General features: G+C 40.6%; 1 protein-coding gene across 1 annotated transcript in view; it reads right to left on the reverse strand.

The window, feature by feature from the left end:
* The window catches only part of LOC119012419 (exostosin-1), a 264,612-nt gene that overhangs the window by 38,403 nt on the left and 207,985 nt on the right, over positions 1–18,224 (reverse strand). The window contains exons 4-6 of the mRNA XM_037086241.1: positions 16,150–16,243; positions 10,290–10,397; positions 1,739–1,858 (exon numbers count right to left, since the gene is read on the reverse strand). Of these exons, the coding sequence (XP_036942136.1) occupies positions 1,739–1,858; positions 10,290–10,397; positions 16,150–16,243 (322 nt within the window). The remainder of the gene's footprint in view (positions 1–1,738; positions 1,859–10,289; positions 10,398–16,149; positions 16,244–18,224) is intronic.

Below are 18,224 nucleotides of genomic sequence, written 5' to 3' on the forward strand. Positions count from 1 at the left end.
CCAATAGTCCCCGAGGACCGAATCAAGGCTGCGAGGAGGTGAACTAACAGCAACGAGGATGAAATGAGAGGAGGAGGGCTCTTGTACGCCAGTGACACAAGTTCATCTTCTAAACTTGAGCTAGCGGGGTCATTAAATGAGCCAGCAGGCAAATACACCCACACGTCCAGACACACACACACACACACACACTCCACCCTGAGGGCTGCCAGCCAGTACGGGGCTCCTTCACATCTGACACATTTATACTTAAAATCAACGTCAATTTTCTTTGTCAAAGTTTGTCAGATTTCTGCACGTCCTCCTCATTATCATTATTTGCCGGGGACGGTGGTGGTAAATATCCTTAGAGGAACGTGAAACAGACTATAAGAAGGACAAAGAGTGGCAGCCTGACAGACAGGTGAAGACAGCTGTCACTCGAGACAGGGTTTTTAACATTGGACACTGATTGGACATTTTCTAGGTTGTGGTTTCTATCATCACTGAGAAACTGAGATTTCCAGCTGTGTTAAGGGTGAAAAACTGGAACTTTTTGATGAAAATGGGCTGTTTTTTGTGCTTAAACATAACCAGACACTGAGCACTGAGGTGTCACAACATAAAACACCAAATTGAACATTAAGAAACATAGTTGCAACATAAAGAAAAGCTTTGAAATATCCAACGTTTGCAGAAATGTACAAGTGATTTCCGTCTGACGAATTTACAAGAAGGACCAAATAATTAGGAATTTGTCATGGACAGTGATTCACAAAGTCTATAAAAATGTTTTCTAACTTAATAGCTTTAAAAATTACATAATCTTTTAAGGGAGTGTGGAGGCTTTGCGTTGGAGACAATGCAGTGACTAACATTGTTTTTAATTTCACATTTCTTAAGGTTCAGCTTTCTATGTTCAGAATCAGACTACTTTAAGTTGTGACAAGACCGTGCTCGTGATCTGGCAACGCTTAAGCGAAAACAATCCCCTTGATCCACGCTCGGTGGAGTCTTCAACTCCGCCACCGTCCCCTCCGCCCACCGACGTGAAAGTCAGGTAATAAACATGTAATGTGAAGGTGATGTGACACTTTTATAGGAATGTCAGCACGGCACATACGACATGCGCAAACGTGAATGTTATCAGTGGTTTGCAGGAACGTTACCTGCCAACATGTCGCGTGGGCGTCCGGGGCTGCATTCGACTGCAGTCAAATCAAGGCGGGGCGACCTCGGATGAAAGGTTGAGGCGCTTTATTGCGAAGTCTTATTTAGCCACTGTGAATTTGAACATGCCGAATGGAAGATTTTTTCATTTTATATGACTTACACTTTGTTGAAAAACGCAGTTCTCGAAAAATCCAAAAAGGTAACGCCCGCTTTAAAACACATCCCATTAAAAACTATTTTTGAAGTGCCCTTGAGCAGACAAATAAACCCCCGAGTTACGTCAGTTATTTGATAGAAAGCTTCTCTGTCTGTGCAGCTTCTGGGTGAAATTTTATGAATATTAAACAAAACATTGCCAGGAAAAGAGAGTGCACATTCAGTTAACCTTCCCTGGATAAAAAAAAAGGTCAAAAAACATAACTGACAACTGGAGGAAGATTTCTCTTCTACTTTATCTTCGGGAGGTGATGTAGCCACAGGCAATGTGCGCTGTCGAACCAGCCGAAGCGGTTTGGTTGATTAAATAAAGCTCTCCTGACAAAACTAAATCCAAAACTCCCATTAAGACCATTTCTTTCAATCTTACCTCCAGAGTAGTTAAGACGATTTTGGCTACTGAGGAAAAGTAGGCGTCCCACAGGAACTGAGTCTGCTGGCGGAGAGCCAAGATCCTGTCATGGCCCACAGACCGGGTAATGGAGGGAACCTGGAGGAAGACAAGAGGAAGGAAAGCAAAATGACAGGGAAATAGATTAAGTTAGATTTTAAACAAAGTGTGCGAGTGAGAGGACGGGAATCAGCGAGTGGAGGAAAGAAGAAGGCAGCCAGACAGGTGGAGGAGGAAGCGTGAGTAATTTTGTGGACGTGCAGAAGAGATTAGAGGAAATTCTTCCTTTCCTGGATGCTCGTCTACTCCCACATCTCACTCCGTCCATCAACCAGCTTATCCCCAGGATAATATGGTGACTCAACCACCTGCTATCCCTCTCTCATACTGTTTTAACACTTTATGGTAGATACTATAAAGTCTCTATTAGAAAAGGCCATTAAAACAGGTTCGAATCGATGCTTCAGAGAAGTGGCTCACAGCCCTCTCATGTAAAAAGGACTGCCTGACCTGGTCCAGATGTGTTCTCTTCAATCTTCTATTTAATTGGATGCTTTCTAACTCTTACAAGACTTGGAATTGTCGATGCTTGGACTTGGATTCTCTTTTCTTTTTCATTGGGGTCGGGTAATCAGGTTTATTTGTGTCATGTAATCACATAAGGGTATGATCACAGACAAAATGTCATGGATGCGAATATGTTGAGGCTGAGCCGCTCCACCATCTGTCCACAGACCACGGGGCAAACAAAACAAATCCATCTGGTAATGTGAATCAGTGTGGTAGAGTAGAGCCAATTTTTATTCTATCAAATGTGAGGAAATATCGAAAAACATCACAATTTTGTGGAGAAAGGTGATGTTTTGAAAACTGGCTTCATCTGCCCAATCACCAAACAAAAAAATATTAGAATTTGCAGAGACAAACATTTCAGGAGATGGAACGAGCACATGTTTGCTAATTTTGGCTCAATGAAACAACTGTTGTGCTGTCAAATTGTCACCAGCTTATTTTCTGTTTCTGTCAAATCATTCCAGTTGGTGAAACTAAAAAAATAAATCAAACTTTACTTCTGTTTGTAAGAAGAGTTGATTTTTGAGTCTTCCCATGTCTTAAAGTATCTCAAGTGTAATTTACTGGTGACAAATGCAATTAAAAATCAAACTTAGGTAATTTATGATGTTCTTATATAGATTATATTGTATTGTATGTCAGATAGACTTAGACTTTCTGATTTTTTGTAATCAGTCATTTTTCTTTAAGGTGCAGAATGTAAGAGTTGTGGTTAAAAAATGAACCAACATTATCGACAAAATATAAGAAAAATAACAGTTATTACATGATGAAGTCTATGTATCCTGTTGCAGAGATATCTACTGAAGTTAGCATGCTAGCCAGCTAGGCTCAGCCCATCCTGGTCCAAAGCACAGCTAACTGAGCTAACTAGCTAATGGGCGCTAGAGTTAGCAGCAGTTAGTGGTTAATCTAGCAATATGCTGCCTCATATTGGTTTGAGTATGAATTCAACAGGTGGTTCTTCAGAAACAGTGCTACTTTGGCTCTGGCAACTAAGAATTTAAGTTATCAAATAAATGTTGTTAGGAAAAAGTACAATATTTAGCTCTAAAATGTGATGTTTTTGTGAGTTAAGTACAGAAGTTGAGTAAATATACTTAGTTATATTCCATCACTGGTCATGTTAAAATACTTTGCCATACATCAGACAGTATATTGCTTTTGAAAGGTATTAAAACAACAAATCATCAAGTTCTATTTTGGTGCCTCTATCTGCTCATCTGCCTAAAGGGAGTTCTGCAACATCCGTGTACCACCAAACTGTGCAGGCCTGCTCGGAGCCTGAATACCCTGTTCTTGGTTCACCTGAGACAGGCCGAGGTCCCAGCTCACATTGTCATGGAAGACATGAGCAGCTGGCTTGTGGCTTGCAGCAGTAAAATCCCTCAGGGAGAAGCAGTGGAGGGAAGAAATCAAGGGAGATGAGGATCCTGCCAACCTGACCAGGGAGCTAAACTAACCGATAGGCCGGGAGGATGGAGCAGGATGCTCGCTTGATGCTCAGTTTGGAGAAAACAAAGTACTTCCTTGATGAGGGAAGACATGACCTCAGCCGGCCTGCTCAGACTGACAATGAAGCCGAAGAGGAGACTGAGCAGCCTTGAAGCCAAAGTTCCTCAAGAGCATGAAGAGCCTCATTAGCCCTAGAGAGGGGGTTGATTCGGAGCCCGGGGGGTCCTCTGGTGTCCTGGCCCAAAACCCAACACCTCTTCATTTAAAGATATGGTGCCAACCTGCCGAGCTCAGGCAGCAGAAAAGCCAATGGGGACTAAAAGTGACGAAGTGACTGATTGGTATTAGTTGTCAAGAACAACCAGAGCTGAAACACCGGTCCAGGAGCAGGTCAGGGACTTCAAATCAAAGAGCGGATTGGCTCGCACTGTCATGTTGTGAGCAAATAACTTCTCCTCAAGAGCCTCAAGGAGCCTAATGAGGCAGTTTTCAGCAACAGTGAGCCAGAATTAAATTTTTCTTGTTTATATTGATTTTCCACAAAAAAAACTTTTCACCTGGATGTTATATCTCTACACCTTCTTCACTTTGCATCAGATTGCTTGTTCTGTCATGCTAACAGTCTAAAACAAAAATATATTTAACTTACAATAATACAAAACTGAAAAAAGGCTCAAACCAGAGATTTTTGTGTTCTGACACTTGGAATCATGAGCGCCTCCAATGTCTAATTCGAGGGCAGGTTTGACCTCTCCTTCAGGAAACACTGATTGCTTAAATCCATCTTTAATTTCACTGCAAATTAATATAAGCACTCAAAAAAAATCATTCTGCATAAATACTGACTTCAAGTATTTTAATTACGCATACATATCCATCTAATTAAATTGTTCAGTGTGAAGGGCCACATTTAATGCAAAGCTTCTATCATGTTGAGTCAGTGTGACTAGAACTAGAACTGCTTGTGTGGTTTGTTAAAGGGGAAAGAATGACCAATTTGAACTCCTTGAATTCCTTCTCTGCATAATTCTCAAAACACATTATATCTATGTTGAAGTTGCCATTATCTTCATATTGATTAACTGAATAACAAACAACAAAAGGTTAATGCATGCAAGGCTGTGTGAATATAATTGAATCAGACTAAGTTGTGTAATCAATTCACATCACGATATGGAGACTTAATTTAAGCATAAATGTGACCCCCTTTACATGAACTTGTGCTGTAAGAATTGATTGAAAAATAACATGTAATTAAAACGCTAAATGTCAATGTCCTGGAAATAAGTTGTTTTAAGTGATAGTTGATTAACACATCAGGAGAGGTAGCGATGATAATTCTTTATATTTTCTACTTGTGGAACGCTGTTGTTTGCCCGTGAGCGTCGCCTTCTACCGCAGCCTTTCCTGTCCTGCCTGGTTTTTTTGCATCAGCATGCAAGTCAATTTTGCTAAATTTGCTCTGACTGTGTTCTGTCATTGGGTGACAAGCAAACATTACCAGACAGATGTTTGAAATGTGCCCCTCTGTTTGATAAAGAAACAAACAGATGGACAGTATATTTTAACAATGTGCTTATACAGTGAGAGTTTTTATTTTGAACAATTGATCACAGCCAGTATTTAATTTTTCCCAGTGTTTAAAACATCAGTTTGCATTTTGAATATAAAGTGACAGCTCTGATGTTTCCTCCTGTAAAGTCGTCTAGCAACACCAACAGCTCGGGAAACGCACACTTCCTTTAAAGTGAAACTCTCGCCAGAAAGTAACTGAGGCTTTATTTCTGATTGAATATGAGTCAAACCTTTGTGTAAATGCATAATTACAACTCACCGTAGGAGCTGGATCTCCAGAGCGTCGCCGTCATGGCAGGCAAAAAAAATGTCGATCCCCGAGTGCGACCTAACAGGCAGGAGAGTAATGATGGACCTCCTACCTGTTAGGTCGCACTCGGGGATCGACACTTTTTGTCTGCCATGATGGAGGCGGAGGTGCTACTGCTAACGTGAGTTGTTCAAAAACCTTCTTTTTAGTAAAGTAGTAACTCTCTGTACACAAACAACATTCTCAATGCTCGTGTTCATGTGTAGAGACCCTGGTGATACTATGAGCAAAGTTTTATGTTGTGTCGAGCCTTCTTAGTGTTTTAAAAATAGTGATTTTGATGCTAGCGCTGAAGTGCCCCTGCACCCCACTGAAAACTACGGTAAATTGGTAAAAGTGCCTCTTTCATCTAAATTGTGCTTTTACGCGAAAGTTTGACTCATATTCAATGGCAAATAAAGCCTTGGTTGCTTTTTGGAGAGAGTTTCACTTTAAAGCGTCAACAAGGAACATCCAGTTTGTTGTTTTTAGTGACCCCGGTGGACAGAAGCTGAATGACCATCACTGCCGTATATTATAAGTAGAGGCTGATTGATATATCAGTTGAAAAGCAGGCTGATATCGGCCCTTTCACAGATATATCAGTATCGGTATATATGTTTCTGGATATGCACCGATATGTAAACTCTTTCTTTTAGAGTATGTAATACTGAAAAAGATGCTTGGGATGATTTGTAATCATTAAATTCCCGGTAAGTTTACCGTTTCAGTGCACAGCTGTCTTTCCAGACAGTAAAGTTTGTTGTTAAACTGTAAAATATGCTGCCTCCATTACATATCTTGTCAGAAGTTGGATTTTCTTTACTTTCTTATATCAATAGTGGCCCCAGAAATCAAGCATCTGTTGGGATCTAAAGAAACAGCTAAGGCCTGCATTTGTTTTGAAAGAAAATCGTCCTGTGTGCTCATATAGGTCTTGTATAGCCAACAATTTCAAAACCAGTTAAAAGCTCCCTGTAGTTCGTTTGAGTAATTACAATTTAAACCAAACAAACACTTAATCCACGGAATCTTTGCGTGTCAGTCAGACTTTTCGCCAAGATTTTAGCATTGTTGATTTTTCACTAGGTGTGTAAATACTCAAACGTGCAGAATAAACAATAGCGCTCATTTCGTTTGTGAAAGCAGAAAAAAAAAAGGAAATAAAGAGTCCCACAATGCCTCACATTCACCGAGCAGTTAAGACAGTTTAGGAGGTTGTGCTGTCGTTGACGTCACTGGGATCTGTCGACAGCAGAGCGAGTTTTAATTGTTCGGCTCTCTGAGGTGGAATATAAACAACACCAATCAAATCAGCTCAATTCTCTTCCCCTCGATTGACTCTAATGGTGTTTATGTTTCTCAGCAGGGGCAGTTTGAGTGCTCGTGTGTGTGTGTGTGTGTGTGTGTGTGTGTGTGTGTGTGTGTGTGTGTGTGTGTGTGTGTGTGTGTGTGTGTGTGTCTGCGCGTGTCTCCTCTCCACAGGGGGAATAGAAACTCTCCATATTAAACAGCCAGGTATTGCAGTGCTCACTGATGTAATTGAAAGTAATGAGATTCAACTCTCTCAGCAGGTGTTGGAGCGCCGATGTGTTGAACAGTGAGTCTCTGTGTGAGCGTGACAAAGAGACAAAGAGGGCAAGCATCCAGAATCTGCTCACCGATCAGACCCATGTTCTTGTTTATCATTGTATTTTCTTTATATAGTACGGAGGCCGTCATCTGAAACGAAATAATGAAATGATATGTAGGCATTTTAATGGGTATAATTACACCGGAGGTGTTTAGTTGACTGTGCAGTAAAGCCTGTATCCCGTGCTTGAGAGATTCTGACACTTCTTCCACACAAACTGCTTTCATTCCTGCTACTTTGCCAGCTGTCTCAGCGCTGCTACACATCAAGCGGCTTCGAGTCCTGAAAGGTTTTTTTTTCTTCTGTAAAACAACAAGAAAATCATTTTGCACTGCCACGCCCATGAACCCTTATCTGTACGACCAGTATTTATTTAAGCTTGATGAGCGTATCGCATTTAATAACATAGTGTCTCATTTCATGAATATAAGCCTTACATGTAAAATGTAAGACATCATATTGAAACACTTACAGGAAAACATGAATTTTTGATACCTCTTTGAGGTGAAAAGTTATTTTGCGACCCATATTTTTGTATATTTGTTGATCTGTACTGTCAATTAATTCATATTAACTGTTTTACCATTCCACCAAATCGCAAATGTTGTTAATGTACGTCTCAGTGAACCACGGCTTTGCAAAAACTTACATCTTTATGTTGCAACTTTGTGTCTTTAGTTTCAGTGTTGTAATTTCATGTTGTGATAACGCTGTGCTTAAGCTCTGGTTAGGTTTAGGCCCAGAAACGCTTGGTTAGTGTTAGGAAGAGATCGTGTTTTAGCTTAAAATACCTGCTTTGCTAACCACAAAAACAGATGGAAATTAGTCCTGACAAAAAATCCTCTCCTTTAAAATATCCAGCGGACTCACACCCAACCACCATCCCCACTCTACCTCTGGGTATGAAAGTCAGGTCATAAATACATAATATGATGTCTACATTTTATAGACATGTAGATATGGTATATTGTTGTAGTTTGCAGACACATTATCTGCCAACATTATATCATGATGACTCAGCTGAAAATGTGATTATGTCTAATGTGTTTATTTGAAGTATATTTCTTTTGGGAGAACCAAAAAAGTTAATTGCGTGACCTAAACGTTTCTGTCGATTTAGATTATGGATTAATGTTGTTTTAAAAAAGTGACAGGTCATAGAGTGTGTCAATCCCTACATGCTGTTTTTGGAATTTTGTCTACTTTGATATCTTATTTTAAAGGCTTGGAGTGAATTTTTTTTTGCTACCCCTGCCTGTACATCTTTATTATATGTCTGCATCATCTCTCTCTAACCATACACAGCCTCAGTGCTGCAGCTGTATAAACACAATACCACTTCACAGATTTTAAACAATTAGAGTGCTTTCAGATAAACCGTTTTGTTTTGTTGACAGGAACAAACCGACAAGCACAACCTCGAGCAACATGAGTGCGTTGCTGCGGTTTTTCAGTCATGTTTAATGGAGTTATTTAATCTAAAAGCCATACTTTGGGATACTTTTAATGAAGGCCTGTCTGCTATAGGGAATAATTACATCATCATCGCCATCGGTGCTGACAGAGGGATGATAGGGGATCAGGGACACATTAATTAGAGGGACACGCACGCAGTCTAAGACCCGATCACACACCCGCACACAGTAACACACACTTTCACACCTCTGCATGGCTGTCCGGGGAGCGCTATAGGTCATGCAGGTGGCACGTACTAATATCGAGTAATTAGGGAACGTAAATATCACAAGCTCTGCCCGCTGCCTTAATTAAAGGGAGCAGAAGGAATGCTACTTGTGGAATAATCCATCGCAGATAAAAATAGTTCCTGGTGGAGGTGTGAGTGACTGTGATTATCACAGCTGTCATGTCACACAGACTACTTCTTTTTTTCTTTTCTTTTTTTTTTTTTTACCACTTTCCGCGAATCCAATGAGATTTCAGTTGGACTAAAAGCCAGTTACGTGTTGATAAACGTTAATAGCTAATTATGGATTCAGAGCTGAGTTTACGGCACAGAAAACAACTCCTTGTTTTAAATTAAACCAAACCAGCAAAGCTGTCTATTGCTGTGCCGACTGCTCTTTCTTAACTGTTCAAATGATTTCTGTCCTGTGTCATGACTTAAGAGAAGATGAAAAAAAGGATAGGATAATAGTTCAGCAGCCTCAGTCCCCTGTGGCCATAAATTTGTTTTATAAAAGCAATCACTGGAAAAATGAGCCCGGCTGCCACAACTTTTTTTCAGCTTTTCAAGTTTGGGGGAAAAAAATAACGAAATAAAAAGGACAATGATACAACAAAACAGGATGATAAAACAAAAAAGAAAGTTAGATCACAGTATTTGGAGTTACATGTTTTTACCTGGTTTAATTACATTGGAGTAAGTAATTAGTAACTAAAGCCATCAGACAAATGAAGTGGAGTAAAAAGTGCAGTTTCTCCCTCTGAGATGTAGTGGAGCAGAAGTATAAAGTTGTATAAAATGCACTCCACCATCAGAATCTATGTCGAAAACACGCTCAAATAGAAATCGAGCTGATGAAACCCTCACACATGTCTGCTCCCATGTGTATTCATTGGGATTCTTGATCTGATGTGCTTTGCCTCTATGTTTGAATCCGCTCCAGCTGGATCTTTGAGATTTCCCGCAGGGGTCTGGAGCCACAAGATGACAATTATATCAGGAAAGGTGTTGGCATTTCACCACCGAGACACTGAATTAGCCTCTGCTGAAAGGGCATATTTTATCTTTTTAGTAGTCTACAGTGTGAGGAGGAAGGTTTTTCTCTCCTCATCTGGGTGTGGTAGCTTTTACTGACCTCCATGTATCTGCTGTATATGCAGTAATAATGTAATAATACATGATTTTCTTTCCATCTATCCCGCTATGTCTCTTCTTTGTACAGTACATTCTTTACACAGTATTTTGACTTTCCCCTCTGGGATCGAATTTAAAAATCCATCCAATCTTTCAACCATCCATCCCACCATTACTTTTTTGTTACCTGTAACAGCAGCCTCTCATCTCCAATGATGGCGGCTTTCCTCCAGTCGATAACTTCGGAGAAGGGAAGCTCCCAGCCGTTACTCAGTATAACTGGGATGCAGGCCGCCTGTTAGGAAAGAGGGCGGTGAAAGGAAAAAGGATCAGTATGACAAGAAGTCACTGTGTTCGGAGGCTGAGGTTGAATAAATCACAGTGGACGGCAAATTATCTTTACATAATGGATGTGGGAATGAAAAGCAGTAGCAGCAGGTGGGTTGCCGTCCAGCTGTTTTAATGCCCCTTTAAAGTCAGGGTTGGCTCGGTATTTTAAAAGCAATTTTTGTTACATTGGTCGAAAATCTATTCATAAATCAAACTCTAACAGAAAAAGGGAAATAAAATCCAATATCTGTGGCTGTTGCAGGACTCTAATAACCCCATCCGATCCCTTCCATTCGGCTCCCACTAGAAGGCCACGTGGATCTACTGCTAAAGCTCTTAGTGAACTAGGTGCATGAATATAACATAGAGGTGTAGCCAAAATTCCCAACCACTAACATGCAAGACATAACAATCAAAAACCCTTTTAACTATTACAATGTCTTTACTGTCATGGCATGGTCATTTTAGACCTTTATAACAAACTCAGACTCAATCCCAGATTCCAGGAAGTGCTCCAACCCTTACCTGTTTTGATGCTTGATAGCTGTAATGGGCTATGATAACGTTTGTTGTCTATGTTAATGGTAATTTTAGGTCTTTTTTCCTACGCTTGAATCAAACTTTGGGTTCTGAGGCTAACCCAGCAGCATAAACATGAGCACACATCCACAGCAGCGAGCACTGACTGCTGCTTTCGGACAAATGGGTATTTTGCTTGTGTTTATATGATTGTGGTATTGAACAGAGTATTAATTCATCTATTTATTAGACAAAAAATGCTAACTCTCCTAGCCTATCAGTGACAGCTGCAGGGTGGTGGGTGTTGGTGTAATCAAGCAGCACATATTTATATGATTTGGGGGAACGGCTCTGAAGGCGTTGGGATTTCTTTGGTTGCATTCTTTCAAAATTGCTCTCGCTGGTCTGTTTAATGTTACCAAAACGGGATTTAACCGTAGTTGTCATTTACACTCGAGATGCTGGGGACAGTAAAAGTAGCTTGCACCACGAAATGTTAGCCAACAACTGAGAATGCTCCCCATGTTGAAACTGGCGGCTGCAGAATTAAGTGGGAAATTATGACATTATATCTGATAGGTACAGTTCACTATAAACTAAGGCTATGTGTAGGAAAGTGTTAGTGTCATTTTGTCATATATCATCGTAAGTTAATAGATGTGATCAGCATATACTGTATGCTGATTGGCTAGCCAGAATAGCCTCATCATTTTTTTGCTGGATTATGTTTCATAATGAGATGGTGACTTAAGGTACAGCACTGCTTGTTGATGGAAGTCTCCCTTTTTCATATGATCCTGTCTTTACATTGACTAAAATCACACATGTTCAATAGCATTTAAAAATGTTTTGTGATCTGAACCTTTATATCCTCAAAACTTTTCAACACCAAGTGTCACCTTTGGCTTCAAGTATGTCATCATGTTGTGTCCTCTCCCTCTGCAATGGTACCCACCAGTTTCCTGGGGAGGTTATTGGGGAAACGATTATGGGGCATATTTACGGTTGTTATCGGAATGAGGGGTAAGTAACAAACAAGTGTCAAGATAACTGTTGCACTCGATAAAGTTGCTAACCTAGATCTTAATGGATGAAAGACACGCCATACCAATAACTTTAAGAAACAAGATTAGCATCCTATTTCAATGGGAATATCTGGTTCCTGTTAGTTGGAAGTCCATAATTGACACTATTTATCATGGATCTATGCAAACGCTAGGCACCTGACAGCTTCTCTTGGTGAACCAACAGTAGAGGAAGTTAACAAGCAGAAATTCACACTTTCTTTGGTTAAACTTTGCCCCACATTTGGTTGAAAAGCTGACTCCTGTCAGATTTCACAAGGCGATCTGTTGTCTCCAGTGTGAAGTGAGATGCAGAAGAGTTCATGTTCATGCCTGCAACAAACAATGTATCTCACTTTTTTTTCTGTCAGAGGACTTTTCTGCCTCAAAGACAAAGTTTGTGTTGACAAGTTTTCACAGTTTGAGAGAAGGAGAAAAAGCCAAGTAACAGTAAACAGTTTTAAAGTTTAAAGCAGAGTTCTGGGACGGATCTATTTTCCCCCCAACTGAGGGATTTATCCTCTTGGATAGTTTCTCTCTGATGAGACACTTTTCAAAGTGTTCCGAGTAAGAGTTTCGCAGGAACAAATGGAGCTGCCAGAAAGATTAAGGACAAAATGAAGTGCATTTATTTATTTTCCCTGTTTGCATCAATATTTAGAGGATTCATTAATGTGACTTAATTCATCAGGAGCTGTTTTTATTTCCCACAGGAGATCTCTGTGTCGCTGTAAATTCATTTAATGATGATGCCTTTGGAACAGTTCACCATTTGTGGTTAATGAATTAGTCTTGATAGTGCACTCCGCCACACTAAACTGTGTTTAAAGAGTGAACATGCTCTTTTCTGGATCATTTCCTTGACTTTGTATATTTTACGCCTCATCTAAAAGCATGTGGTGTGCTTTGATTACGTGCTTGGCTTAAATTATATAACAGTTTTTAAATTAATGGCAATGGGAATTAGCAAAAGCCTGCTTCTTCACTAAGACAGCAGGTTTTATGAAAAATACTGTAGAAACTGCACAGTTGATTGTACCAAATGGTAAAAGGAGAGAAAAAGGAAAGCTGGCAAGGTTTTACATCACGGCCTCAACGGACATCATGGCAGAGGTAAAGAGACTGAAGGGGATGTTGACAGATGAAACTAAGAAGAGAAAACGAGGCAGTGACCTAGCAAGAGGTAAGAGTCACAGACATCTGATGCCAACCCTTTTCTACAGACCTGGTTCAGATGCTGGTCCGGAACTAGTGCCAACTCTGAAATTGGTTCGACAGCTAAAATAACTGTCTCTCTTCCAGGAACACTGATTCCAGACCAGAAACCACACTTCACTGGTCCTGCCATTTTTTAAAAAAAAGCCTGAGCTTTTGTAGAGTGCTCTGACGGAGAATACACAAAAGAGTTTCACTATGGACACCAGATCGAAGCAACAGTGGTCCAAGGCACAGTGATGTTTGGATGCTAATGTAGTCTTACAAAGCCAGGAGCAGCTGATGTAGTCCGCCATAGTTGTTCCTGGTAATGCCAGGAAATTAGAGATTTTCATTTTCAAGCACTGTTATGACGCACTGAGTTTTGTTTATATCTTGCACATTTACATTTACAAGGTTACATTACATCGCACAAATGACAGAATGACAGAATTTCACAGCTACTCCCAGTAACCCAATTTCTACATAATGTTGCTTTAAAATGTCTGATATTTGCTTACACTGGAGTGGGAAGAGTTCATTAAGCTTTTTGGTGTCCTCCGTTTATCCAGAAATGAGAGTGGTGTGGGTCTAAGTCTCGGATATCAAAGGTCAGATGGATTTTGGCTTCACTCTGATGACAAAGTGGATGGTGTTGATGTGGTCTCAGGTAGCGGAGCAGTGTCAGAGAAGAGTGAAAGGGATTTCAATAAGTTTGGTATTTTCATTTAAAGTTCAAGTTCGACTGGATTCTCAACCAAGTGAAGCCGAGAGATTAAAGGAGATTCACAAAATGCCGAGTGCATGATCAGTGACCTGTCTGCCCAAATTCTCTCAGCTTTGATTAGTCTGGCTTTGTCAGATGGCTTTCTTCTTTTCTTTCCTTTGTCTTTTTGCCTCACAGTCAGAATCTTACATGTCCCCTTGTTTTTTCTGTCCTCTGAAGCTTGATGATTAGTAAACCTCTTTTTGGTTCTTTCACCTTCACTGTGCTCCTCTCACTGATGGCAAACATTTATTCTGATTTGCATTTTTCATTTTTTTTCTGCCAATCATGCGTCTCATTTCTCCGCGTGTCTTTCCTGAGTAAATATCTTATCTTATTAAATGTGCTGAGAAAGTTCCGCCTCTACTTGCTCATTAGTTTTGATTAAAAACAGTGACCATCATGGCACAAAAAGTGCCAAAGACAGACTAGAGAGAGGTTGGTGACCCATGTCTTGTTTAGTTCTTTGAATTTATGAGGAGAACAAATGGCTTTTAGCCAAATCTGACACATCTACATCTTACGTAAGGTAAGATCCAATGAGGTGTCCATTATCCGGAGTCATTGGACGACATGGAGGCCAGGGTTTTTTTTGGGGGGATTATGGACACCTAATTATCCGTAGTCAATAAACAGAAAAATAAGACCCATTTAGAACGTGAACACAACCTATTTATTCCTGAATTTCTGAGTGCAGCCTGTCCCCAGCACGATATTAATTTGAAAGGTGTGAAACAAACAAGAACAAGGAAAGCAAGACGGCTAATGACAGACACGGGGCACGACCAGATACTTCATGTCAAAACAACACAGAGGCAGAGTGAACCGAGGCGCTAATGAAAGATGAACACGTCTGTGGTTTTGAAGACGTGTATAAACACCCTCCTTCTTTTCACTCTGGTGTAGCTATAGAAACAGGGAGATGACAGATTGTCAATTGTAATAAGATGAACTGTAAGTCAGAGGAGCCCTTTTGATCCCTGCAGTTCCCGGCTTGAGAACCACAGGCTGTCTGATGAACCAGCGATCATCGCTTTGCTTTCCTGCAGAACCAATTTATGTTCTTCTATGGGAGTCTAAAATATTTAACGATCAAGGAGAAGGATTTCATGTTGTTTAACATCACGCAAATGGATTAAAGAGCACGTTCTAGACCTGCTCCAATTGGAAAGCATCACAAGATAACTTCAGCTTTGAGTTGGCACCACACAAATAGTGATTGACTGACACATTACACGTGGCGTGTTTTGATGGCTGATTCGGATGTTCTCTTTGACTCGGCGTCTTTAAATTTGACTTTTGAAAATACAAAATGAAATGAAAAAAACCTAAATGGCTAGTTTAATGGAAGCATCAACATTCAGACTTTCCATTCAAGGGAAAGAACACGTTAACAAAATTTGAATTATACTACTACGCAGGATTTTTGGGAAGGAGAGAGAGCAGCAGTTGGGAACAAGCAGGAGAGTTACTGGATAGAGGGAGTATTGGAGCAAGAAAAAGCCCAGAGGAATGAAAGTAGTTTTTTTAATGTTTCACAGTGGTTAGTTTTATATCTCTGAACCCATCGGTCTAGTCTTATAACCATTTGGTCTTTAAGGCCAACGACCAATGTTGATGAGAAGCCTGATAACATAACATCCAGGGTAAGACTTCCTCTTCCATGCATCCTGTTGTTGCTCGATCTGTACATCCTGCACTCTTAGCTTACCTGCCAATCTCTTCGTTTTTAACCCTTTTTCTTACAATAGGAAGTTGCTCTCCATGATCTCCCACTTTCATAGTCATGCAAATCCAATAGGAGTGTGTCAGTGGCACCCCGACCGCAGAAGCAGAGGTAAGCATGTTCAAACGACCCTGTCTGATGTGTGTTACTTGTTCCTCTCCTCACTAATACTTGTGGCTTGACTTGTGTCTCTGTTCACAATATTGCAAAGGAAATATAGGAAGAATTTTGCTCGAAGCTTCAGTGTATTTAAAACAAAGTGCACGTCAGATCATCTCACAGAGTTTGAAACACCCTGAAGCACATGACAGGCTTTTTGCCTTTGGCTGTAGTACGATCTGTCTTTAGACAAATCATACAACCTACTTTGTTTCAAACATACCGACCCCTTTCCTCTCAGTTACAGGCCTGTAGTTTGATCACACATTGCACACACAAACACACACACCTGCAGGGCCTCCAGGAAGCGAAATGATCCAAGCCGCCGCCCCCGGGGCACCAGACAGAAACTGGAGTTATGGAGCAGCTCCTGGTAGTCGAACCTACACAAACACAAATACAATAAAAAATCAGGTTAGAAGACACGAGAAGAATACCTCAGCAAGTCAAACTAAAGCAAAAGTACAAAACTGAAAGGGATTCATTTTACTCATTAACATTAATACACAACATGTTCAGAAGGATATTAAGAAGATAAACCTTCAATTTCCACAAATACACCACTGAACTTTAATGATTTTCAATGATTGTTTCCAAGAAACCAAAAGATGAAGGCATTTTAGGGACATTTTCCAGGTGACGATAACATCTATCGAGCTGAAAGGGCAAAGACAAAAAATGATCGCCATGCCCTCAAATCTGTCTCCATATTGCCATTTCCTCGGGATCCATACATTTCGGAAGACAATCTAAAGCAGCTTACTGCAAAACGGCCAGCAAGGACTTTTCCAAAGACTTGATCTCTTTCATAAAATGTGTTCTTGTGGGAGGCAGAGTGGCAGCCTGTGCACATCAAAAGATACACGGTGGATAAATATTGAAATGCGCCGGAAAAAAAAAGCCCTCTGAAGCTGTTACATAGTCGACCATCGGTGGTTCTTAACACACTTCATCTGATTAAAAACGTGCCACTCAGCTGTGTTTGGGGAAAATTATTGATTTGATGGTGTATCTTGACTGCCAAGCAAGATCGATGCGAGTGTTTGAAGGCCCATGCTAGTATTACTGATAAAATTCTTTGAACGTGAGTTAACAGCCCCTCAGGGCGAGGCCAGGCAGGTTTTAAGGATTACCCGTAATTGAGTTATGCCATCTTGGAATCCACCAAGAAAAGAAAAAAAAGAAAAAAAAAAAAACAATTTTAGGTATCAAGTGCACACACTTTCTCTCCTCCTTCACTCCTTCGTGGAAGACAGTAGCTTATAAACAGCTTGAATTTACAGCACTTACAATGTGTGCAACACCGAGCTGAACCTATTCCAAATGTGTTTATAAACTCCTGAACCCCCCTCCTGTGGTGTAACAAGGGTTTCAAAATACCCTACAGCAAGTAGTTGGTGCACGGTCCAGAGATAAAAAGGAAGAGAAGCATGTAATCTTACAAAATCAGAGACTACGTGGGAAATAATCCGGAAGTAGTATCCAGAATAGATATGTTCATTTCAAATGGTATTACTGTTACTGCCCACCTGTATCCTTCACGTTAGCACAAGTGTTAAGTAATACAACCACTGAAGGGCGCTGTTCAGTGTTCAGCTGGTCTACGGACCTTCACTTTTCCTTCGCTACCGTCCAACTCGTGTTGAATTCCCCTCCAGTCTCTTCCTAGCTGTTCTGTAGTCACTGTTTGTCCCTGAGCCAGGGTGAAGTAACATCATACAGATGTTTGAAACTACTGGAGGTCCTGCTCCATTGGTCCGTTAGTGTTAGCCTTTAGAAAACATGCAGAAATACAGATGAAATGAACCCAGAATATGGACAGATGCTCCGCTAGCATCTGCAGCCAACGTAAATTTTAATGCATTTATTCATTCTGGGTTGGTCTGAACTGAGCTGAGCTGAGCTGATCTGTCAGGCGAAGTCAAATAAAGACTAACAAAGTCCGCTAAGCTGGGTTCAACAAGCACAGGCATTTGATCCAAGAGACTGCTGTTCATGTCCACTGCCATGGCCTTGTAGCCTTGGGAATTGTGATATATCTATAAAATTGCCAGTACACAATATACTTCTCTGAAGATAAAATACAAATATTCATCCGATGCTGATGGCAGCTTCATATAAACTTTCTGACATCTGAACTTTTCCACACTTCCCTCAAACTTGGGGAGTTTTTCAACTAGTAAGTCACTTCTGTCTGTCCAAAGCCTGTAACTTTAAATCTCTGGTGTGTATGTGTGTGAGTGTGTGTGTGTGTGTGTACACATGATCTCAGGGCTGGCCTGAGGAGATTTCAGATTGCAGCCTAATCTGTCTGGGGATCAACTGTCCCCACAACCTCACCACTAGACACCTGTGTGTGTGTGT

The sequence above is a fragment of the Acanthopagrus latus genome, chromosome 22 (genome assembly GCF_904848185.1).
Source record: "Acanthopagrus latus isolate v.2019 chromosome 22, fAcaLat1.1, whole genome shotgun sequence".
Classification (NCBI taxonomy): Eukaryota; Metazoa; Chordata; class Actinopteri; order Spariformes; family Sparidae; genus Acanthopagrus; species Acanthopagrus latus.